The 24,369-nt window shown below is 34.5% G+C and overlaps 4 protein-coding genes across 4 annotated transcripts; 2 read left to right on the forward strand and 2 right to left on the reverse strand.

Annotated features, from left to right (window-relative positions):
* The first annotated feature begins 7,110 nt into the window (after window positions 1-7,110).
* Window positions 7,111-11,419, forward strand: ALG3 (asparagine-linked glycosylation 3). Its single transcript, XM_021424369.2, has 13 exons — window positions 7,111-7,419; window positions 7,502-7,536; window positions 7,639-7,776; window positions 7,886-7,954; window positions 8,375-8,532; window positions 8,623-8,689; window positions 8,793-8,846; window positions 9,118-9,206; window positions 9,972-10,088; window positions 10,404-10,498; window positions 10,587-10,665; window positions 10,940-10,996; window positions 11,088-11,419. Exons 1-13 carry the CDS (start codon window positions 7,251-7,253, stop codon window positions 11,254-11,256), a joined length of 1,296 nt encoding a protein of 431 aa, XP_021280044.1. The 5' UTR covers window positions 7,111-7,250; the 3' UTR covers window positions 11,257-11,419.
* Window positions 11,420-12,343: 924 nt separating this feature from the next.
* On the forward strand, window positions 12,344-14,459 carry LOC110413956 (heat shock factor-binding protein-like). The gene is made up of 5 exons (XM_021424989.2): window positions 12,344-12,539; window positions 13,177-13,230; window positions 13,469-13,492; window positions 13,563-13,605; window positions 14,069-14,459. The coding sequence occupies exons 1-5, from the start codon at window positions 12,537-12,539 to the stop codon at window positions 14,212-14,214; spliced, it is 270 nt and encodes an 89-aa protein (XP_021280664.1). The 5' UTR covers window positions 12,344-12,536; the 3' UTR covers window positions 14,215-14,459.
* A 688-nt stretch (window positions 14,460-15,147) lies between these two features.
* Window positions 15,148-15,708, reverse strand: LOC110413333 (rapid alkalinization factor-like). Its single transcript, XM_021424102.2, has one exon. The coding sequence runs from the start codon at window positions 15,696-15,698 to the stop codon at window positions 15,348-15,350; it is 351 nt and encodes a 116-aa protein (XP_021279777.1). The 5' UTR covers window positions 15,699-15,708; the 3' UTR covers window positions 15,148-15,347.
* Window positions 15,709-18,581: 2,873 nt separating this feature from the next.
* On the reverse strand, window positions 18,582-23,202 carry LPA1 (tetratricopeptide repeat (TPR)-containing protein). The gene is made up of 9 exons (XM_021424812.2): window positions 22,933-23,202; window positions 22,130-22,233; window positions 21,585-21,720; window positions 21,194-21,425; window positions 20,872-21,029; window positions 19,947-20,135; window positions 19,531-19,631; window positions 19,191-19,287; window positions 18,582-18,721 (listed from the first exon to the last, which is right to left on the reverse strand). The coding sequence occupies exons 1-9, from the start codon at window positions 23,164-23,166 to the stop codon at window positions 18,647-18,649; spliced, it is 1,326 nt and encodes a 441-aa protein (XP_021280487.1). The 5' UTR covers window positions 23,167-23,202; the 3' UTR covers window positions 18,582-18,646.
* Window positions 23,203-24,369: the final 1,167 nt, after the last annotated feature.

Consider the following 24,369-nt stretch of genomic DNA (forward strand, 5'->3'; position numbering starts at 1 on the left):
AGAGCTTAATTTACGACAACGGAGGAATTTCAGGTGAGGCTTTATGTAGAGGAGAGCGTGTTTCAGGGCTAAATTAATTTGAGAGGTAGGAAAAGGAGTGACAGGTGGACGGAGGAAGTGGCGAGGAGTGGACATTGGACAGGGAGTGTCACACGTGGATGAGAAAGGTAGCTTTCTGAGGTCGCTTTGTTCTCAATCTGCGCATTCTAGTGCTTTCAAGGAGAGAGTAGCTTTGATCATTTAACATTTTGTCAATGGATAATATCTGTTTTTAACCCAAATATTAAAAAACCTGGATAACTAACTTCTGCAGTTTTGGACTTTGGTTTAGTCCGAAAAGCTCCTACGTGTGTTATGTAATACTAGTTCAACTGTACAAGTTTTTTTTTTTTTAATTTTGACCTCATTGTTGATTTTTGTTTGTTTGCTACATGTAGATATTTGATTTTGATTAATACTTATTCTTTTAAGAATTATTTTATAATATAATATTATACAAAAAATATGAAAACAACCATTACAAGTGAAACACTATTACACGTAAAACAACTAAAACAAGTAAAGTACAAAATAATGAAATAAGTGAAGCACTATTTCACTCAGAACAATTAGAGTAAGTGAATCATTACTTCACACGGATAGTAGTGAAAACAATTCAGAATAAGTGACAGGATTCACGGATTATTTTCATCTTGGAATATTCTGGAGAGTTAAGAGGTTTTCCTTTTAACATTTTTCTGAAGTACAAGTGTTTCACATATTTACTTGTTCTCGTATATTTATTCATATACATCTTCTTTTTTTGTACCTATTCACGTACAACTCTTCTCTTATACTTATTCACATGCAGTTTCTTCTCTTGTATCTTTCACGTATACCTCTTCTCTATTACCTTTTACTCGAGAACAAGTTTTATTACATCCAATTACTTCAATGGTCACTCACATTATATGTCATAAAATCACCACCTTAATATCAATATAATGTGTTATAATAATGATTACTCACATTAAAGCTCTTCATAATAATGTCATTCATTATGCGCATTAAAACCTATTTTTCAGTAATTGTCACTTTTGGCACTATATATAGAGTCTCACAATTCATTTAGAGGGGTTTTTCCCCCTAGAGCTAACACTTCTTCTCTAGAGCTTCTCTCTTTAATTCTCTTCTACTCCTTAATTCTCTTTCACTTGCCACGACGGTTAGTACTTCAAGATTGCTCTGACCTTCCTCTTTATCGCCTTCAGCATATCCTTTTACTTGTTTGCAACCCTTCCTTTCCCTATTACAAGAACCCCCTTTCCATTTTGGTGATTCCACTAGGAAGGAGTGATTGCATTAGGTAAAAACTTAATTAAAAAAAAAACCTTTGTCTTACCAGAAAAGATGGACAATTCCACTATCGCTTTTTGAATATAGAGGTTTGCGTAGAATATTCCATAAGAAGACGTAAGCAAGAGAATTACTACTTAAGAGCAATAGTGTCCAAAGCAACCTGGTTCTCACTTATGTATGATATTTCTATGACTTTGACTCTTTAGTGTTTTATGAATTGGAATTTCACATTTGAAAAAAAAATCATATTTAGCCGCTAACTTTATCGCTTATATTTTAGCTATAATTATATTATATTATTGATCGCAAGCTTTATCGTCCATTTTTTGACCATAGTTCAGCACTCTTACTTTAGCCTCAAGCTTTACCACTCATATTTTAGTTGTAAGGATTTTTTTTATTGGTCGTTAGCTTTTATCGCTCATTCTTTAACCATAATTTATCATTCATACTTTAGCTAGTTGCTTTATCTCTTATAATTTGGCTATAATGATGTTATGCTATTAGTCGCAAGCTTTATCGCTTATTTTTTTGCCATAGCCTATTACTCACAAATTGGTTGCAACTCTTACGCTTACTTATTTTAAGGGCTGAATTAATCTCCTTCACATTAGGTTAGAGTTAATCTCTTTGATGTAAAGCTAAGAGTTATGTTTTGGCAACGTACAATAATGTGAAATGTGAATAAGTACACAACATACGTATGATATTATTATTATTGCAAAAGAAAAAGAGATACGATATATCAATAGCAAAGTACTAGCTTGAGCGAGTTTTCAAAAAAGTAAATGAGAAGCAAAAGCTTGGCCAACTACATACTCCATAGAGAAGAGTTATTATTCTTAATATTGACAATGACATCTAATTTTTCTTGCACTTCAACTTCACTCCTTCTTAGTGAAGCTATCTTTGTTGCAATATCTTCTAACTCTTTTTCCAAGGAAGACTTGTTAAGAAAAGCTTTGGCTTTAGATTAACAATCATCGAGGCATTCAAGTTTGAATCCAACGTTACAAGTGTCATTGAAATCCTGCAATATTAGTTGTAATTTTTCTGATGAGGTATTCATTAATGGAGCATGGGAAATCATTAAAGCTTTACCCAACATCTTCATCTTTAAACAAATAACACCTACATTCTTTAAAAAGGTGGTACTCCAAAATTTTCTCTTTATATTGAAAATATGCTCAAAGTATTCCATGTGTTTTGATAAAATTTGAAAAACATGGAAGTTGACTTTCCTACCACTCTGTTTAGTACATGCTACTTGAATGTCAAAAACACTATTGGCATCTTTGTGTTTTGGCATTAAGGAGGAAGAAGCACGAGAATTAATCAGAGTAACTCTAGCATCATCAGTAACAACTCCAACATTATGAACAATCTCAATATTTGGAGTCGCTTTGACATTATCGATGACAACATTAGGAATTGCTCCAATCTTCCTCTTCGCCACCTCTGGCACATACTTTTACTTGTTTGTACCACATCCTTTCCTTATTATAAGAATCCCATTTACATTTTGGTGAGCTTTAATTAAACAAGCTACGAGCTCTCAAAATAAAAAAAGCTTACAGAATATTAAAAGCTTCAATATTAAGAAAAGCATCAATTAAAAAAAAATCAAAGCTCTAATGTTTTGAAAATTTAATGTTTGCCCTCTGAAACTCTATTGTTTGTAGGCTAACTTTTTATTTTTCTTTTTCACTCTAGTTTACATAGCTAAATTTTCTTTACCTTTCTCTTCTTTGATGAATTAAAAGGCTCCCATCAAAAGATATACATACAAATGTTTTTGTTAATAGCTTTTATTTGATAGATACTACTTTTTGGATTTAGAATATCCTTGAGACAAATATATAAAAAAAAATTTAAACAGCTCAACACAATTAAGATTTATGCATAATTCTTGATCTAAAGCCCTACTATACATCTAAAATCAAACAATTTGTTTGTTTGCAATTCTCTTTCAATCAAAAAGCCTCATCTCATGTATGAAAAATTTCTTTTCTCATATTTTAATTTTTTAAAAAATATTTCATGCAGGGGGCAACAAATAAGAAAAATTCAATTTTTTTTAAAAGCAAGAAACATAAAAAACAACAAGAAATTACAAAAAGAAGAACTTACTTGCTAAAAAAAAAGTCATAAAAGATGTGACCTTGCTTTGAAATTGTTTTGCTTTATTTTGAATCTGAATGAAGAAAATCGTTCATAGTAGCTTCATTTTTATAGATCACATAGAATCGAGGTTTTTATTAAAAAGATTAACTTCCCTTTAATAATCTGCTTCTTGAAAGTCTTATTCTATGAAAATATATTGTTATATAATCAATCAAATATTACACTAGACAGTAATATGTTACTACCTAATCTATTACTACTTAAAATGTTACTATCTAAGGTGGTATTACCCGAGGCATTACTACCTGAGGTGTTATAGTACAATACGTTATAGTACAAAATAATTTTTTTTAAATTAATGCACAATAATTATTTTTAAGTAAGAATTCTTATGCATGGGGTAAAATGTAAATACTTGATTTTGATTAATACCTATTCTCTAAGAATTTATTTTACAATATAATATTGTACAAAGAACAATGATAACAATTATTACAAGTGAAACACTATTACTCGTAAAACAACTAAAATAAGTGAAGTACTACTTCACGCAGAACAACTAAAATAAGTGAAGCACTACTTTACTTAGAATAACTAGAGCAAGTGAAGCACTACTTTACATGATAATAGTGGATGTGACCTAGAATAAGTTGTAGGATTCACAAGTTACATTAGTGGCTTAGATATGAAGATAGTTAGGAAGTCTTCCTTTTAACTTTTTCTTAAAGTATAAGTGTTTCACCTTTCTGCCTTGTTCTGGTATACCGGTTCACATACACTTTATTCTCTTATATCTATTCATGTACAGTTTTTTCTCTTGTACCTGTTAAATTTGAAACTCATTGAAAGAAGGAGGAACCCATGACACACCAAGCCGATGGTGAAGAGGCACTCATCTAATGAGACAGTTGCATAGCTTTGACAACTAGCCTATGTCATTAATCGCTTCATCACCTTCAGAAGCTCGGATCCAGAACATAGAGCGTAGCTTAATGTTTCGTAATTGCTGATGTAGTGTATAAGTCTTGTTTGATGAAAATTAGAGAAGGAGAATTAATGGCAAATTTGATTCCACTTTGATTTTGATGTGATTCTTAATATGGATTGATTATCTATGTATCATGCTAATGTTGATTATTATTAGAAAAATTGTTACTTTCTCTATTCTAGATCAATTGGTATTTTATTTTGAAGGTGACAAGAAAATTTCTTTTCCAGCATCAATATATGCTATTCATGCTAGTGAGGTTTTTTCTAAAGAGCATGAAGGTTATCTTGCTTATGTTGTTGAGAATGAGAAGGAACAACCATGCTTGAATAATATTCTTATTTTTAGAAAATTTATGGATGTGTTTGCCATTGACTTAATATTGAGAACTAGACCAATTTCTAAGCCTCCTTACCATATGAATCTTATGAATTGGAAGAACTTAAAAATAGTAGCAAGATTGATTAGACAAAGGGTTTATTCGAACTAATGTATCCTTATGAGGTGCTTTAATGTTATTTGTGAAAAAAAATGAGACTGTGCATCGATTATAAACAACTAAATCAAGTGATTATGTAAAACAAATATCCATTTATAAGAATTAATGATTTGTCTTATCAATTTCAATGAGCACAAGTACTTTCAAAGATTGACCTTCATTTTGAATATCATCAATTAAAAATTAAAAGTGACAATATTCTTAAGACAACTTTTTATACACAGTACGCTTATTATAAATTTCTTATCATGTCATTTGGTTTGATTGTATAAATATAGCTTTTATGGATCTAATGAATGAGATAATGAGCCTTTATTACTTCTTTCACCTTAATTGGTGCTGGCAACCTAGTGTGATACATGAACTAGAGATTCACAGCTTTCAGCTTGCTATTGCTTAGGGAAAAATTGGACTTCCTTTTCCTCGTGTGACAAGATTTGTGACTTTTAACCTAAATTAAGTCCGAGATTGTACATCAAGGATTTGGGTTGATAGTATTTAAAAAATTGATTTTGAATTCTTTTTCTAAATAAAAAATCATGAAATTGTTTTTTTTTATTTATGAAAATAGAAATTTGAAGCAGGAGAATTGCATGCACTTGAACAAAATATGGAAGTACCTAATCACAATAAAAAATTATGTAAAAATTTACACTTATACATGTGAGCTTCATATAATATTTTCATAAATTTTACACAATTCATAATTATAATTGGTTAATTATAATACAAAAATTAAGAGATATGCTCTCGTCAAATACTTGGGTCCTTAAATTGGAATTAAGTTAAATACATAAATAAATCCTTGAACTATATAAAAAAAATCAATTAAATTCCTATCTTTTTATTACGTTCAAATAAATCTCTAAATTTTTATTTTGAACTAAATAAGCCTTTGTTACTAACTGTTGATTAACTTTTGTTAGTCAATAGTACAATTGGTAATTTTATATCATATCATCTACCACGTAATATGTTGATGTGTTATTTTATTTTATTTGTGCAAATTTATATTAATTTCTATATTAAAAAGAAACAATAATCCTTCTCAAAATTGAATTGTTCCTTGTATTCCTATTAAATTCCCAACACCTTTCTTCATTATCTCCTGTAGATAATCTATCAAAACTCTTCTTCTAAAACTCTTCATTATCTCTTGCCTCAATAAATAATCTCTAGGGATTTAGAGGAAGAAGATCAATGCTTAAAGATAGTCCTTTTTTTGATCAATCCATTCCCTTCCCATTTTATAGTTGACCATAGTATTGCTTAATAGTTGGAAACTTATTTATGTAATTGTAAGAATAAGAATTCGAAGCCTAGTATTAATGATCGACATATCCCATGTATTGAAGAGAAATATTCTTCCGAAATCAAAGTTGAACCTCTCAACCTTGAACGAAGCACTCTTTGTAATCCCCATCATAAGGTTATAAAGATAAAATTTAATCCTCCGTTTGAAACTTGTTATGTTGAGAAATAGATACAAATTGAAAATGAGTCTGTTAGGCCTAAAGTAGATATTCATCTTGAAGGTGTTATGATCATGAAAAAGATTTACAACAAAAGGTCTTGAAAACCTTTTCCATGTTAAGAACGATGGTAATCAGCACTTAGTTTGAAGCAATTAGGTTTTAATTTTTTTCAAATCTTAAATCTAATTATTTTTGGATATGTGGATAGGTAAAAAGAGAACACGCAATTTCTAGTCAGCAAGTTTTAATACACGTCATCTGCGATGTTGTAGAAAAATTTTCAATTTTATAATTGACTAACAAAAGTTAATTAATAGTTTAAGATTTATTTAACTCAAAATAAAAATTTAAAATTTTTTTAAACATAATAAAAAAATAAGAGCGTAATTAATTTTTTTGAAATAGTTTAGGAACTCATTTGTTTATTTAGCCTTTGAATTAACCTATGTACAAATGGAATATTTCCAATTAAAAACATTTGTTAATCGAAGAAAAAAGAAAACAAAAAGAAGCAGATAGGATTTGGGCCTGTTCTTTGGGTCTTTTTATTTAGCCCAACGCAACCCGACCATGAACCAAGGGAGCTGCGTCTCGATCAATCAAACGTGACCAATCTGCAGCCCACTCCTAACTCATTATACACACCAGATCCACAGCAATCAAACGGCCACAATCAAACCAACTTTGTTTGAAAACATTTTCTTGACCGTTCATTTCCTGCGCTTGTTTCTGAAACTCCAGTAGTCCAATTTCTTTCTCCACGATCAACAGCAAAGACGAAATAAGGCAAACACAAATTCAACCCAAAATTAAGAAAAAAAAATCCATGGCAGTGAAAAATTCAGCTTCTGCTCATGCCAAACGCTCTCGAAGAAAGGATGCTGGAGCTTCTTCTTTGATCCCAAAACTTCTCAAAAACCCAAAAACCGCAATGGCTTTGGCTTTGCTTTTCATTGACGCCCTCCTCGTCTCCTTCATCATCGCCAACGTCCCTTGTAAGGTCCCAAAAATCCCATTCTGTCACTCTTTTCTCTTCCCTGAAACTCTTTGGTGACTTTTCACACTTTTAATTTTCAGATACGAAGATAGATTGGGACGCTTACATGTCTCAGGTGTGGTATTTTTATACTAATCAAGCAAATTCCTTTCTCTGGGTTGGTTCAGTTTTTTTTTTTTAAATAATGGGATAATGTGGAATTAGTGTTTAATGACAGGTAAGTGGGTTTCTTGGAGGAGAAAGGGATTACAAGAACTTGAAAGGAGACACTGGGCCGCTTGTCTACCCAGCTGGCTTCCTTTATGTTTATTCCGCTATTCAGTATGTTACCGGAGGACAGGTTTTTCCAGCTCAGGTGATCATTGTACTATGCAAGCTGAATTTTCTTGTCTCTGATTTGTTGTTATGTAAAACAATACTCCATGCTTAATTTTCTTTGTTGCTTTTTTTTTTGTTGATTGCAGATTTTGTTTGCGATTTTATACATCATAAACCTGGGAATCGTCTTATTAATCTATGTAAAGACTGATGTGGTATGAAATTTACTTGTGTTTTATTAGTTCAGGCGCTAATATGTACCCTTTAATTTATAATATCACCATCATTTTTTGTTTCTGGTGTAGTTAGATGTCTTTTTATGTAAAATTACGTAGAGTTTTTCACAATCTACTTTACATGCGGATAAAGTAGAAAATACTGGTAAAAGTTCTAAAATACATGTCTTTACTTTAATGCTGGAAGCTTGTGTATTTGAGATGTCTGCATTTCAATTATCACTTGCACCATTCCTCAAGCACTGGTAAAATCTGTATATTCATTCTGCAGAAGCCATCCAATCTCTGGAAAACAAAATTGTTCTTCGCTGTTAATGTTTCTGACCTCTTTGTTACAATGTTTGTTTATTTGTCTTGGCTTTTGATATTAGCATTTGTTGTTCTTGCAATGTCCTGCAGCTTCCATGGTGGGCTCTGAGCTTGGTTTCTCTTTCAAAGAGAGTTCACTCAATATTTGTGCTTCGTCTGTTTAATGACTGTTTTGCAATGACACTTCTCCATGCTGCAATGGCATCCATTCTTTACGAATGGTGGCATTTGGGATTGATTATTTTTAGGTAGTATGCTCACTTAATTAGTACTTTTTTTTTCTTTTAAAAAGAAAAGAAAAGAAAAGTTGATTCAATATTCCCTCTTTTTATGTGTAGTGCTGCAGTTTCAATAAAGATGAATGTCCTCCTTTATGCTCCACCTCTTTTAATACTCATGCTACAGGTGCATTAACTTCTGCTGCATTATATTTTTCTAGTAATTAGCAATTAGGTCAGTTATTATGCTCAAACAGTTGCATCTTTCTTGGGAATCACTGCTTCTACAGGCTATGAATATCAGTGGGATAATATCAGCTTTAGCTGGTGCGGCACTGGTGCAGGTGTGTGAGCTATTCCTTGTTGGCCTTTGAGGACTCTATCAGCATTGGAAATTTCCTGATAATTGAGATTTCTATTTCTAATTTTTTCTTTGCTTTACAGATTATATTCTTTTTCTTTCTTAACATGGGAAGTTAATATTAATCTCCATGCATCTTAACTTACTTTCAATGTGGTTAGGTGAGTTGGACTACTGCATTTAATGTTGTGGCAGGAGGCATTCTTTGCCAATATGTTGATTCATTTCTACATACTCAGTAAATGGTTCTGCAGATTGTGCTGGGGCTGCCCTTTCTAGTATCATATCCAATCGAATATATATCACAAGCCTTTAATCTTGGACGTGTCTTCATCCACTTCTGGTAATTCTATAGTATAAAAATGCTCACCCTTCCCTTAGTTGCTGGTTAGTAACAAATTGACATGGTTAATCTGTAGCATCTTTACTGGATGGTGGTAAATGAAAATATTGTTTAGGTAATTTTTCTTGCATTATTGATATTTCAAGGAATATTAGCTTGGTATGGTGCAGGAACAAGATTACAGATTGGATTGCTAGATCAAAATCTGATCTGAAAGAATTCTTAATTTGAGAGAAGTTTCTTTTTTGGCCTTTTATAAACCTTTTTGATACGAAATTATTTCTTTGATCTCCTCCGGGGAGTTGTGTATCCTTCTGCTAAGTCAATGAGCTTAAATTTAAGATCGCTCGCGTAAAAGTTCTTATGTTATAATATTCATGTTATTACCTGCCTTTGAGGGTATTAAGTGTTTACTTTGAGTAGTTCAAAATATTGATGGTTCATAAACTTGTCTCTAAAAAATATCGCTTGCCGTAAATATACTTGAGCTTGTATTCAGTTTTTGTTTGGTAAAGCTGTGTAGATTTTAGGGTTTACTGGAAACTATTCTTCAATAATTCTTTGAACTTCTTTTGAAGGGATAAAGGTCCACTGATATTTTTAAGAGGTTGTACCCATTTGCTTGCTTATCATTTTGTATGCAGGGGTGGTTTTTTGGGAATAGCGCTGTACTTCATTGTTTTTCAGACTATAATTTTCTGTAATTTACTTGCATGATAATGGGTTTTGTTGAGGAGTAACTTTGCTTTTTTATTCTTTTGCCAGGTCTGTCAACTTCAAGTTCATTCCCGAACCAATTTTTGTATCAAAGGAATTCGCTGTCTCTTTGCTGATTGCTCACCTTGTATTACTCGCATTTTTTGCTCATTATAAATGGTGCAAGTAAGTGAAATGGCTTATGTCTCTTGGTGTTAAGAAATGAGCATGCAGTCACAGGATTTTTTTTGGGAAAAATATAATTTGTCTTACTAATAGAAGCCTTGACAGAGCCTGCCTTGTGTTAGATAAACCCAGATATTATGACACAAACCCCAATGCATAATCCATTTAGAGAATGTTCGTTGATGGATGGTTTGTGTTGCTCTTGATGTTTGAGCTACTTATGCAAAAATGTCTGGTTTTAGCTTTTTAGGCAATATTCTGGCCATGTAACTGATGATGATCATGTTAATTGCACATATATCTGGTATTTTGCAGGCATGAAGGTGGGCTTCTTAATTTTTTGTGTTTGAGGATTAGATCTTTTTTCTCAACATCTAGCAATTCATTGCCAAAAACCCTCAAGAAAGAATGTAAGTTGTGATCATTCCATGAACTTCATGAGAGAATCGCTTATTCCCTCTTTCATTGGAATACTAAATTTAGTGGAAATGAATTCAGATATCACGACAACCATGTTTGTTGGAAACTTCATTGGCATTGTATGTGCCCGCTCATTGCATTATCAATTCTATTCATGGTGAGTGTCATGCTACTACAAATGCCTTGTTATTCATATTAGGTTGTCTAACCTCCTAAATTGTATATGAAAAAATCTTGACTATGATGCCTGCTATGATATTATAAATTATGGATTATCTAGATGCTTTTCTGGTTTGAGAATATCTTATTCCTGCTGTACAAAACTTTGAGATGGAATCAGATCATTTCAGATCTCTTTCTTGTTATAATTTATCTCCAGTGAAAAACATGTTAAGAGTTTCATCTGAGCCTGACTATCGTCTCTGGTGCAGGTATTTCTATAGCTTGCCTTACCTGTTGTGGAGAACACCTTTCCCTACATTGCTTCGGTAACTTCTTTACTCCTGCTCTTGAATAAACTTGGAACGGTCACCTCCTTGTAATATTCACGATATTTCGGATTCTGTTTTCTTTGTACAGTGTTTTTTTGTTCGTAGGAGTGGAGCTGTGCTGGAATGTGTATCCATCAAACCCTTATTCATCTGTTCTACTCCTTTGTCTTCACCTAGTTATATTGTGGGGTTTATGGTCTTCTTCACCGGAAAATCCTTGTGTGAGTGATAAAACGCATAGTAGAAAGGAGAAATGAAGTGCCAAGTATTTTCTTTGGCTGGTGAAATTTTTGTACTCATCTTATAAATGTAATCCCATTACACCTCATATCAAGTTCTTTAGTAATTTATGCACAGGGAGACTCCCGGCAACTCTTTTTTTTTTTTAATATATAATTGTTTTTTTTGACTTGCTCTTAAGATATAGATCGATGAGCTTAGTTGCATGTTGCTATTATTCTTTTATCTGGGCAATTCTATTAGCCCGTCGCAATGCTAACTCTGAACTTAATTTCTAGATTTTACCATTTGATTGGTGACTGAAATTCTGAAAACCTACTTGTCAATTTAAGATAATCCTGAAATAACTTGTACTCGCACATACAACCTTTTCAAAAAGATAGAAATGGGAAGGTTATTATAAGTTTTGTGCAATCTATATTGGTGAGATTCCCCATAAGAAGAGGGTCCAAGCTTCCTATCTTGCAGAAAGCAACAACCAGCGGTGACCGTTTAAGTAACCTCTAACACATTAAGGAATTTATTATGCATGCAATTATTTGATGTGCATTCTCTAGGATTTTATTATGTATGGATGTATGTATGTATGGGTACAAAGAATTGGATTGAATCCCTTTCCACCTAAAATCGAAGGAGAGGTTCTCTTGTTATCTTCCTTTCGTTTGAAGTTATTTCATGAAAGCATTATGTTACTAGGCAAGTCAGAATGCACAACGCAAAAAGCCTACACCTGTTTGGGGTCCGCCCATTAATCCTTGATCAGGATTACAAAAGCAGATTAGATATACGCGGATCATGAACAACTTGGTAAAGCCGTAGAGACCCCCAGTTGTAAAATGAGGCCCAGACTATTTGAATTTTGAATGCGGTGGCGCTCCCGGGCTCTTGCCTCTTCGTCTTGTCCCAAGTCGTATTGGGCTTGGAACTTGGGTGCGAATGCTCAATGACAAAAATGCCATAACCGTAACTTTCAAATAATATTCAGTTTACGATTTTACATATTCTTTTGACATGATGAAACCTAATATCGAAACAGTAGTATTTACGTTTTAAATTCATTTTCTTGAGATATATAATAACGTATCAAAAAGAAAAAAAAAGGCTAAAAAATGTTCGAGTGGAGTGGCATATGGGTAAATTAGAGGTGTAAGCCGGATGAAAGTGGAATGCGATTATACGCCTTTAAAGCAAGCAGCGATCATTTCTGATTTCCCTCAAGCTTCCAAGTTTCGAATTTTAAGCAACTGAGGTGAGGAGTGAGGAGCAGCGCGAGCAACCAGAGATCCACTGCCAAAGAATGGTATACTTCATTTCATTTCTTGTTTCTGTAAGCTTTAAAGCTGATAATCTTCCTCGCTATCATTTGCTGCTTTTCTTTTAATTGCCCAGAAACGTGCGATCTATAGTCGTACCATGGATGTTAAAGGTTTTGATCTAAAAAGCTTCATTTTCGACATGTTTTAGATCTGTATTCTCTAAACAATCTTGAATCTTTATGGGTTTTAACAATTATACTTTTCTGGTTTATTTCTCGTTTGATTTTTATTATTTTTTAAATTTTAGTAGTGCTTTTTGGATTAAAATTGGTTGTGCTTGCAATGCTGGTATTAAAGTTTTACTTTCTAGGCTTTATTATGAATGGTAGTGTAGGTTTTATGACGTTATTTAGGGTTTTACTTCTCTTAAGACCCAAACCTTTTAGTCAATGGCATACAATTCCTGTGTCTCCTTGAGATTTTTAGCAAAGTCAGAAGGAATTCCCGCTCGAGTTCTTTCTCTTGTTAAAAGTTTTGGTTAGAGGATTATAGTTTTCTAGGTATTTGACGATGTGAGCAATTGCATTCTTAGTGTTAAACAATCTGAAGTAGGGGCTAATTGTGTATTACTCATTTGCTAATGCTGTGTGGTATGGGCTGACTAATATACATTTTTTGCAGGACGGGCATAATTCGGACGACTCAAAGCAAAGCACTGCTGATATGACTGTTTTTGTGAGTTTCTTCACCCTTTTTCATACCATGAATGACAACTGCTTTCAATTTATGCTGTTTTGCTAGTACCATGAGGGCATAACTACTGTTAATTTTGATTTAGTCTCAACTCTTAGGTTGCAAAGTTGTGCAAGGACCATAGTTTCTGATGGATGTATTTCGGCGATTATTTGCCATGGTTCTTGATGTGCTTTTCTACTAAGTTCTTAGTAATGATCTTTTCGACTGATTTTTGCAGGTGCAAAATCTTCTTCAACAAATGGTGAGTTACAATTAGACCCTCTGTTGTTGGAATAATATGTTTCTGTTATTGACAACAATATTGTTTGCAGCAATCTAGGTTTCAAACAATGTCTGATTCCATAATTACAAAGAATATCCTTTTCATGTGTTGTTAAATTTTATTGAAACATGTTTTTCCGTAGGATAGCAATGTTGTCAAAAAGAACAAGATATGGAATATGGCTGAGTTGCTTCATTGGTGAAGTAAATGGCTTGTCCTAAATGATATGTTTGACAGAGAAGTTTGTCTAAATTTCTTTGTTGAGCTTTTTAATTTTATTGCTACATAAATAGGTTGAATGTTTTAGAGTAACGTATACTTAAGTTTTACTTTTGTCAACTTATAAGGAATTCTTGAAATAAGGCTAAGAAGCTTGGTGGGACAGTGATTTTGGACCTGTATCTGATAACTGTTTGCTGGACAGATTTGAACAAGTTTGAAACTTTGTTATGTTTTTGCGGTGCCATAGCATTGCTTTAAATGGAAATAGTTAGTTAGTTACTTTAGTATTATTATGAAGTGTGGACCTCTACTGTTTCCTTAACTGCAAAGCACTTGATGAAATGGGAAGCCGTATAAACGAGCTGGAGCAGAGCATCAATGACCTAAAAGCAGAGATGGGAGTGGAAGGCTCTCCATCTCCTTTAGCTCCATCAAAGCAAAAGTCTGATGAAGCAAAGCAAGAGGAAGGTTCAGCATGAAAATTAGCCAACGAGCGTTTTTAGCAGTGGTTGACGATTGTAATTTGGTGGTATCTTATTTTGTATGCAAGCATAATTGGCGAGAGATCAGGGACATTACTGAGTGTCCACCTTTTCCTTTTCTTTTTCTGTTTTTATTGTACTCATTATATCTTCTGTGAACTGGGAGTAACAATTATCTGCTTTTAATGCCAGTCTGGCAAATTATAGTTTGAGTTAATGAATATGAGGTGATTTGTTGTTAACATTCGTGCTCTTTCTCTGTGCAATAGCAAATACATAATTATTTAGGTTTGGTCATTAAACTTGACGTGTTGAGCATTGCTTCATTGACCAGCCTTCTGGATGAGCAGCTGTTAACCCTAATCCTTAATCTGTGTAGGCAATCCCAAGTGTATCAGCTTTAGCACTTGGAAATGCTATAGGAACTTAAAGCTGATAATTGAAGTTGTCCTTCTGACGATGATTTGTCTGAGATCACATTTTATCTCTAATAACCTTCAGTTGCGGTATGCGAAGTAGTTGATCATATGTTGTCAGAATACATTTTGAAAACAATAGATGGTACTTCCAAATTATTTTGAATTATTGGAAGAGTGAATGACATTTCAAAATAAGTGGTATCAAAGATGGCTATGATTGTGCTTGTCAGAAGAATACAAGTTCAATTAATGTTCCCCCTTCCATTAATTGGTATATAATCATTCTCATTGGTCTACCATCATGGTACTTGCCATGGATTTTAGTTCTAGCTGACGTTATTTTCATGCCTGGTTCATAATCTGCCATTGCGTGCTGGAGTTAACAAAGAGGGGTTGACCAGGATCTTCTCCCAGATGGTAAACCAAAACTGTCCAATCAATCTATCTTCTAGTATAAATGAAGCGAAACTGATTGAAACTTGAAGGTAATTAGGATTCGAAAGCAGCAAAATTAAAGGACAAACAATCACACAAGATTACATGATAGCATATCAGAGAATTTCTTCAACAACATAGATTCTCCATCTCACCAGAGACGAGCTTGATATTCTGACTAAATCAACTTTATTGGTATATTTCTATCTTACAAATGACAAAAAAAAATGAGACAGGACAAAAAAACAGCCGGGGTGGGGGAGTCGCAGAATAACCTTAACTACGGCAACGGGTAATGGCACTGCAACCTCGGCTGTAGGGGTTAGCTTGTGCGCCTGGCTGACAGTTATAGTAGGATGCACCCCTGAGAGAGCATGGCACGGTGTTCCTCTGCAGAGCTCCGTAGCTTATGTACTGCGTGGTTGCCAATATGCGCCTGTTGATCTCGGAGTCCATACCAAACTCATCGTTAGCTATGCATTCAGCCATGGAGCCCTGGCAGCCAGCCTTGGTCGGAACCCAGTTGATCAAGTGGTGGTCACCACCTGCTTCGACGGTCGACAAGGAGATGATCAGAGTTGTGAGGACAAAGGAAACGGCCAGGAGAAAACCAGAGGGATTAGACATCTTGGTTGCTTGTTTGTTTTGGCTGTTGTATGTTTTTCTATGCTGCAGTTGCTTAAGCCGGGACAAGAAAAGAAGGGGTGTGGCGACTTGTTTTTAAAGCTACTAATAAGAGAGTTGGGAGAATGACATTGACTAACTCCTTATTTATCCAAAATGCCACTTGACTTGGCACCAGTGTTAGGTTTTGTTTCCCCTGTCCAATTTCTCCTTTCCGTTCCCAAAATTTATTGTTCTTGCCTTTCTTTCTCGAAGAAGTGGAACTTAAATGTGTATGATGAAACCACATTCAATATTTATTTGAATGGCACAGCAATAATTCTGCATGGGACAATGACATGAAAACACCTGTTCTTCAATATATATTATAAATTGATAAATATTTAATTCTAAATATGATAATAGAACAAGCTCAAATTAGGATTATATTTTTGTTATTGGCCAACACTATTATGAACATATCATTTCGTTTATAGAATATTAATAAACAATAAATATAAAAGCATTGGACAAAGTACACGAATCCTTGGTAGTTTCGTAAATATGGAGATAATGATGGTTCAACGTATAAGCACACCAAGAAGGCAATTGGTTGGCTGATGGGGGAGGCATACGTTACAGGATTGGTTTAAATCCTAGTTCGTCCAACAACCTCCCAATAGTTTGCCTGTCCTAATCCCATGACTATTGACAATAATAATGACAAAGATTAATCAGAATAATAATAGAAGCACAACCTAACCCAACAATGGAAGAAAAAAGAAATGTTTTTAGTGACACGGGGTTACTCGTTCTATTCTTTGATAAAGTTCATTAGATCAATGACTCTTGTACAAGTTCAAACGACGCCTGGATAGCTATTTAGAAAGTTTGGGGAGTCCTTGAAAACGTATGACTTCTTCAAAACCTAATACAAGAAAATGACAGAACTGGCAATAGATAATCCGTTGAAATTGCAGACGTGTGACCATTATTCATGGGGGTAGATCGATATTCCATGTTATACTAGCTTTTCTTTGTCGATTTCAGTTGTGAATTCCAGATAGTAGGTGAGATTTACGTATAGCTTAGAGCCACTCAAGTGGCCTGTAAAAAAATGCAAAAATGGGTTGTCAAAGTAAAATTCTAGAATTTGAACACCGCATTATAGAACCACAAATTTTCTTCTGCAAGGTGTTGTTTTCCAAATGAGCTGACAAGTGGCTTATTCAGGTGTTTGGTCTGAGGTTTTCAGAGGCTCACAGGGTTCAAAGCTTGGGTGAGGATACTTCCTCTTGCATAGGAAAAATACTTAAAAGAAAGATCATATAATCAAGATAGGCATAAAAAGGTCGTTGACTCCGGTTAAAGCATATCTGAAATAATTAGTTTAATCTTATCAGATTCTTAGAAGCAAGCACAACACATGTGCCTCAAGATCCCAACCTTACCCACCCCATGGACCGACCTTGGCTCTTTCAATTCTCTATATCTCGCTCCTTTCTATGTCGATGCATCTGCCAGACTATATTCGATACTTTTATATTTTGTCTAACGAACGTTTAAAAGTTGGCCCTACTCAAATTTAAACTTTGACTATAATAGGTGTGTTGAAGAAGGTGAGGTTTTCTGAGAAAACAACCAGCTGTGGCACAGGGAAGAAAGAACAGTCGAGAGCCAAGAGAGGAAAAAACAGAAGAAAAATGGTAACACGGCACGATGAAAACACGTTTCATTTAATGAACCAACGGATATATATACACTGTTGGATGAGAGAAAAAAGGCAGAAAGTAATAACCAACCAGTGCCAACGTCCGGGGTTACAAATGCCAAGGAAATAAAGGACATGGACCTGTGCAAACCATTCACGGCTCATACACCCAAAAATCTAAACGGTGTAGGGTAAAGGGCAGAAAAAGGTCACTAGATAAAGTCAAACTGGAGGGTGACGTTTGGTAAACTATATCTATATAGATGTTCTCATCTATATAGCAAGTGCAATATTCTTGCCAATATACCAAAGGCAACCTAAATGTAAACAACTTGACTGAAGGTAAAACGACATAAAGAAAAGTACTAAACGGCAGCCTAAACACTCAGGTGACTAACCTTCCTTTCTTCTTCAATCTTTAAACCATCTTCGCTTCCCGCGCATTCTCCATCGATTCTCTGCTGTAAATATTAAGTAGCAAGGCAAATAACACAATCACTCAATAAGTCATTTTGCTATCCGAAGCCAAGAAGATGGTAATCAATGAATCTCTAGGGGAAGTTGCTACATTTTATGTTACCATAAATTTGAGCTCAAAAAGGTCGAAAACAAAACAGGCTGAAACTGTTAAAAGTATTCCGGGCACCCTGAAAACCTTGGAACAACATTTGACTACGTATTGGGGGTATGAAGGATAGGTTCAATGTTTACACAAATGGAAGTTAATTAATTGAAAACTATAACATGATCATGCATCCAAAACGGTGAAGGGAGGGCTCGCTCCCCGCAATAAGACTGATAATCTCCCATTAAAACGATAGTATTAAGGGTGGCAAAAAGAAGCAGCGTGCTGTGCTGGCTTGTCCAATTATTGCACACAAAAAAATATAAACAAAGCCAATAAAGTCCACCATAAAAGCTGCCTCCCCACTCCGAAAAGAAAAGAAAAAGAAATAAGAGATAAAAGGGTACAGGTCCAACATTGTTAAAACCTAAAAATAGCGAAATAACAGATGAATTACATAGACCAGAATTAATTTCTTTTATTTGTCCCAAAGTTTGCATGTTCAATTTTACAAAGCAATAATACAATGCTAAAAGTATGGATGTAGAATCTCCTACCGTGTAAAAGGACCATGGAAGAAAAACATGGTTTTCTAATGCATCCCTAATCAGACAACAGGAAAGATCCCCATCAGCGATGCAATCTGTTCTGTCTTCGTTCAAAAGCATACTCAAGTAAGAGTTGCTGACAGAGATCCTATCTTTCTAGTTTGCTTAGCAATGCTTCCATTGGTGGTAGCTCCTGCACTATTTGTGGCCAATCAGGCATTCCCTGCGACCATGAAAATTTACCATGATAAAGAGGAGAAAAGTTTCAATTTTTCATAATTGGTTATTGGAAACCTAAGATGGAGAATATAGAGCTTAGAGCGCAACTGACCCACATCACCACATGGCAGTTAAGTATAAGGAAATATTAAGATGTCCTGAAGTGCAGAACTTTTACTCCTTTGGAGTCTATGGTCATTAAGTCAGTTCATCCCGATCAGTGACAACTGATAACTAAGGAGGTTTATAAGATTTATTTAATAGCCTTACAGGAAATGAAAACAACAGCTGATATAAAACCAAGCAATGCTTTTAGTGTGTTCATAAATTCCAAAACTTTGAGCAACTAAAATCAGCAATCAGTTATAACTCTTCCTAAGTTACCGCCACGACACAATCTCATAATCAATGTATTTGTTATTATCTCAGCCCAAGAAGAGGAACTAGCACAATTTTCTGAGAAATGTTCTTACTTTTCCTGATCTTCGAGCTCGACCATCTAGGCGCAAAATTATGTACACATCCTCACCAGGAGTAACTCCTTCAGACTTTTGTTGGTCCCTGATCCACCTGAAATAAGTAAAAATCTTTAGTTAAAAGATTCAAAGAGGAAAACAAAGCTAACCAAAGAAAAGATGTCCATTCACAATTTGAGCCTATCACTGGTAATTGAGTAGCAATCAATGGTTTGAAACAGTTTGTCAAGACAAAGTCCTTTTTTTACCTCAAAAGATGGTTTACAGGACAACTTTTGTTATCTAATTTCTAAAACAAGGATAAAACAATAATGTAAAATATGGAGTAGCAGGTTACCTTTCCCATTCTTCAGGTGATACAACCTCAGCCCGAAATCGAATTTCAGCTTTCAACTTTGATTTTTCAGTTATAGATTGAGCACGTTTCTCAAAGTCTTCCTGCCATGACACCAAGACAAAAAGTGTCATGAAAGCAACAAATGTTTCAATCAAAAACCATATTTGGTGCATGCATTTAATTTTTCACTACTTAAGATTCCATGTAAAATTGATTGCTATAAGCAGCAAGCCTATGCATCTATGACATTCCAGCACAATTACACCTAAGCATAAAGATGCAGTCACATGTACAGCACAAAGTAAACTTCTAAGAAGTCCTAGTAGCTATACAAATGACGATAAAGTAACAAGTGAAGAAGAACTATATCCTCGTATGGCCACTAATCTACTACAGGTTAGCAACTTGTATTTTACCCCAATAGAAGGAAGAGCAGCTGCTGCTTTTGGAGAAGCCCCAAAACCCTTCTTCTCCACTTGCGGTGTTCTACCTTCACCCCAAATGACAGGTACTAGAAGAACACCTCGCCTGAGGAGCTCAGTTCGAAATCTCTCAGCCTTTTGTATAGCCAACGAAACTGTTTCCTTTTTCCCTGCTAAAATAACCTGAATCCAACCTTCAATCAGAATGTAACAACAAAAACCATATAGATAAGGGCGAGCGTATAAAATGCATCAGCATGTAAGTTAGAAAATAACACAACTTAAAGTTAAACTTGACATATATTTAGATGACCAATTAGGAAATGACAGTGCATTAAGATGTATCTACACTCAACCAAGGTAGTAGATATCAATGTAATCTTCTATAGTAAGTCTAGAAGACTTTTGATCTAATGGTAAGTCTCATTTTTTTCCTTATATCCTCTCTTTTTTGTCTCCATCCCCACCCCAAGCAGTAGCATTCACTACAAAAGATGTAGAAACAGAAAACAAAACAGATAATTTTTATGGTCACAGACGTTCTGGTTACTCTCGACACAGGGGTGCCCACAAGGCATATAACAACAATTAAAGAAACACATAGAGCTATGACAGGTACCTGTCCTGCTTCATTTATTAATTATTAGCCTAAATTTTAATATTTTGATTACTTAGGAAATGTGTAAAGTATATTTGCTAAAATCAGTACAAGAAATGTATTATCTGGTGACGAAATGAGATGAAGGTTTCAGTTCTTAATTGCTTATGGTTGGCAACATTATCTTTGAAGACTATACTTTTACAGTGACCATGCAGGCATAAAATTTGTAATGATCTATCTAAAGTTTGCAATCATGGAGCAGCAAGAACTTGCAAGCAAGATTCAAACAATAAATAAAATGATGATTTTAATACTAACTGGCCTAACAGTGTCTCGTAACTGCACAAGTTCAACAACTCGATTGGTGGAAAGGCGCAAAGGCAACCTAGAGAGAGTTTCATCTCGGGATATTTGTGCAAGTTGCTCTTCCTCCTTCCTGTTGTCCCAGAAGAACAATGCCACAAGAACAATGATACCTGTAGATAGCTGATTCAAAAACTTAGTCATTTTACAAAAGCCAGTTACAAATTATTAGCTTGATGGTCACGCCAACATGTTCAAACAAAACATCAGAGATTAACTCATCAATTGACACACATAACACGCACACACGCTTAACATAACTGATCTCCTTGTTTACCTCCAATATTTATGGCAGCATTGCCTGCAGTTTCCCATAGATCAGGAGCACCATCACCACCTTTAATAGCACTAAATAGCCTGGGTAGAGTGAAGAACAGTGAAATTCCAGCAGCTGCAGAGAATGCCACATAAAAAAATCTTCTAACCCCACGAAATGGGGCCTGGACTTCACTGATAAGTTTGAGATCTCTTCGAAAACTGTAGCCTATATCTTCTCCGCCCAGCCTGGCCTGGAAAGATAACAAATAATTATGAACAAAACCAACTTTCAGTAATTTGATCCTCATGGGGATGAATTACTTTCATTTGATTCCATCGCTGCTGCATTTAGGATACTTGGTGGGATTTGGGAAAGAGGAGTGGCAGCAAGAAAACTTATGCAAACAAACCTCTTCTTGCAATTCCTTGAACTCAGGCGATGCTCTGAAGGAGGCCAAATCAGGATCATTTAAAATTGTACCAAATTTGAGGTTGTAGTCTCTCAATGCTGTACGCAGACAATCAGCAGCTTTCTTTCCTTCCCCTCTTCCTCAAAAAAAAAGAAAAAAGAAAGATTGTTAGTTCGTGTAGCCCTTTTTTGTAATAAATTATTTCTTGAGATTAATGCACAGGAGTTTCATAACACGAACAACTATGTTACTTCAAACCAGATTCCCAGAACCTTCTATTGGATACTTATGTATGGGGGGATTTCAAAAAAGAAGAGGCCAGGGAAGTTGGCAGACAGACAGAGTATCCATTCATTTAATAAGAGTATGTAATTTTGAATACTATAGATAAGCTACTTTCCAGGTGCTGTAGGAGAGAATAAAGGTAGCATTATGTTTGGCAACCTCCATCTTTCTTAAAGTACATGTCAATTTCTAGAATCATTCATGATAATTTGAAGTTCTAACTATTAACAAAAGAAGGAAAAAACATTAGAAATCCTTACCTGTAGGCATGGCAGCATGCTTTGTTATAGAGAGCGGCTTGAGCTTCCTCAGGGTTTGGATCTAAAGTAAGGGCTGTTTCAAACTGGACTAAAGCATCTTTAACCTGAAATATCCATTTAACTTAAAGGCACTGTTTTACAAAAATATGATTTGAATTTACAAATAGAAAATATGGGTTCCATAGGTACGTTTTTGCCAGTGATGTGGAACAATGCGCTATCTGAGACTATCTACTTCTGAAAAATGTGATCAATAACTTCATAAAATTAATTTGAATCAGCATTATCATGGAAATCAAGTAATCCAGAAATCAGTCTCAGTCGTCATAGATAGGAGTTTGCTGTTCGCTGAGCTAGGGTTGATTTGCATCAGAATAATAAAACAAGCACGATTTCGCTCCTTGGATAACAAAATAATTTAGAATGGCACAATACTCTACAATTTAACATACGGTAAAGTTAAGGTCTTTAATATAACGGACCGCAAGAGCAATATGCTGCAACCTTAAACAGGATATTATAGAATACTTGTTCAATGCGGAAACCTGCCCGATATATCAATAGCATAGAGAAATGCAAAAGTTTTCAAAAAAGAGTATATTTTCAACTTAGCTTCATAGCGTAGCCAATTTCACAACTGACATTGACTAAATGAGTATATACTATCTAAAGTAGCATCCAAGAGAATCATTAAGAACAGAAAAACAAAAGAAAAAAAAAACTTTGGCTCTAATTGCAAAAGATTCTCCCAAATTGAAGACACCCACATTCCAAAACTAAGGCAAGAAAGGAGTAATACGTACGCGTCCTTTGGAGAAGAGGGACAGGCCCAGATTGACACAAGACTCTGCAGACTGAGTGTTGGCCTCTGGGGACTGGGAAGTCGAAGAGGAAGAGCAAGAAACTATAAAGATATGAGCCTTTTGAGAATTCAAAAGCGTCGCTTTTTTGGGAAACCATGGCCTTGATATTGCTCTTGTCCTTGAATTCGAGAAGCAGAGGACTTGCTGGTTCAGTGCCAGAGCAGACACAGCCATTCAGATTAGCGTATCCCGACAGTTTATCTAACAGCATTTTAGTAGAATTTCTTTTTAAAGTTTCAATTTTCTCGTGGCAAATTAAGTACCACGCGTAGTCGCTGGGGCTGCTGCCCTATGCTTGAGACGTTGTCGTTTTACGTACACTTACATCATAAGTGTAAAGCAGTTCAAGTCAACTCGGGAGGGAGTCGTTGCTCGTTACAATTTACAATAGCTCTCTAAGGATAAAAGTGACTTTAAAGCAGTTTTTTGTCCGAAATTAAGTAATTAAAGAAATTTCTTAAAGATGAATCATGTCGACATGGGAACTTGAAGACCTCAAGTTAATTATATTAATTATAAAATAATTAATTTATTAATTAATTATCTCATAGATGTGTAGTTATACTAATTAAACTTCATTATTTTTATCTCTTAAATTAGGTCTCCCAACCTACAAGTCCAAAAGTTCAAATTAAGTCTTCCAAACTACAGCACAAATTCAAAAGACGATGAAGATTTTGAATACTCATAGCTCCTCGCTCCTCCAAATGTCTCATTCAACCTTTGAAGACGTGAAGAAATTTTGAAGAATGCTGATATTAGGCTTTGAGAGTTTTCAAGAAATTCTTTTTCAATCTTCTTTTAGTTTAAGGAAAGAAATTAAATTGTTTATGTTAGAATACCAAATTGAAAGATATTGAAAAGGTTTCAATGCACGTATCAATATCATTGTCTTTAAGTTAAGGTTTTATTCATCTTTATTTATAACGTGTAAAAGAGTTATCAACATATAAATCTCAAAGATATAATGAAATCCAGTAATTGAAGATGTTTTGCATTGACGAAATCAATCTATTGAGTTCTTACTAGAGTATGATAAGATTATCAAACCTTTGTAAGATTTTTCTGCAACAAAACGATGTAAAAGAAAACTTGGAAAACGTTGAGAAAGGAATGAGAGTTGTTGTTATTACTTTTTATTGTACGTTTTGTTATTTAAAGGAAGGTCTTTTTTATAAGCTTAAGTGCTTATTCATAACAAACATAGTTATGTATGTTTCAAACAATTACAATTATTGATCTTTTCTAATAGACGTGACTCTTCTTTTATTTTTTTATTTTCAACAAACATGACCATTCCTTTATTTTTTAATTTTTAACAGACATAACTTTTTCTTTTATTGCAACATGGGATTGTGTCCCATATTAATTTGAAAA

This window comes from Theobroma umbraticum, unplaced genomic scaffold (assembly GCF_002168275.2).
Source record: "Theobroma umbraticum cultivar Fairchild unplaced genomic scaffold, ASM216827v3 scaffold_4.1, whole genome shotgun sequence".
NCBI lineage: Eukaryota > Viridiplantae > Streptophyta > Magnoliopsida > Malvales > Malvaceae > Theobroma > Theobroma umbraticum.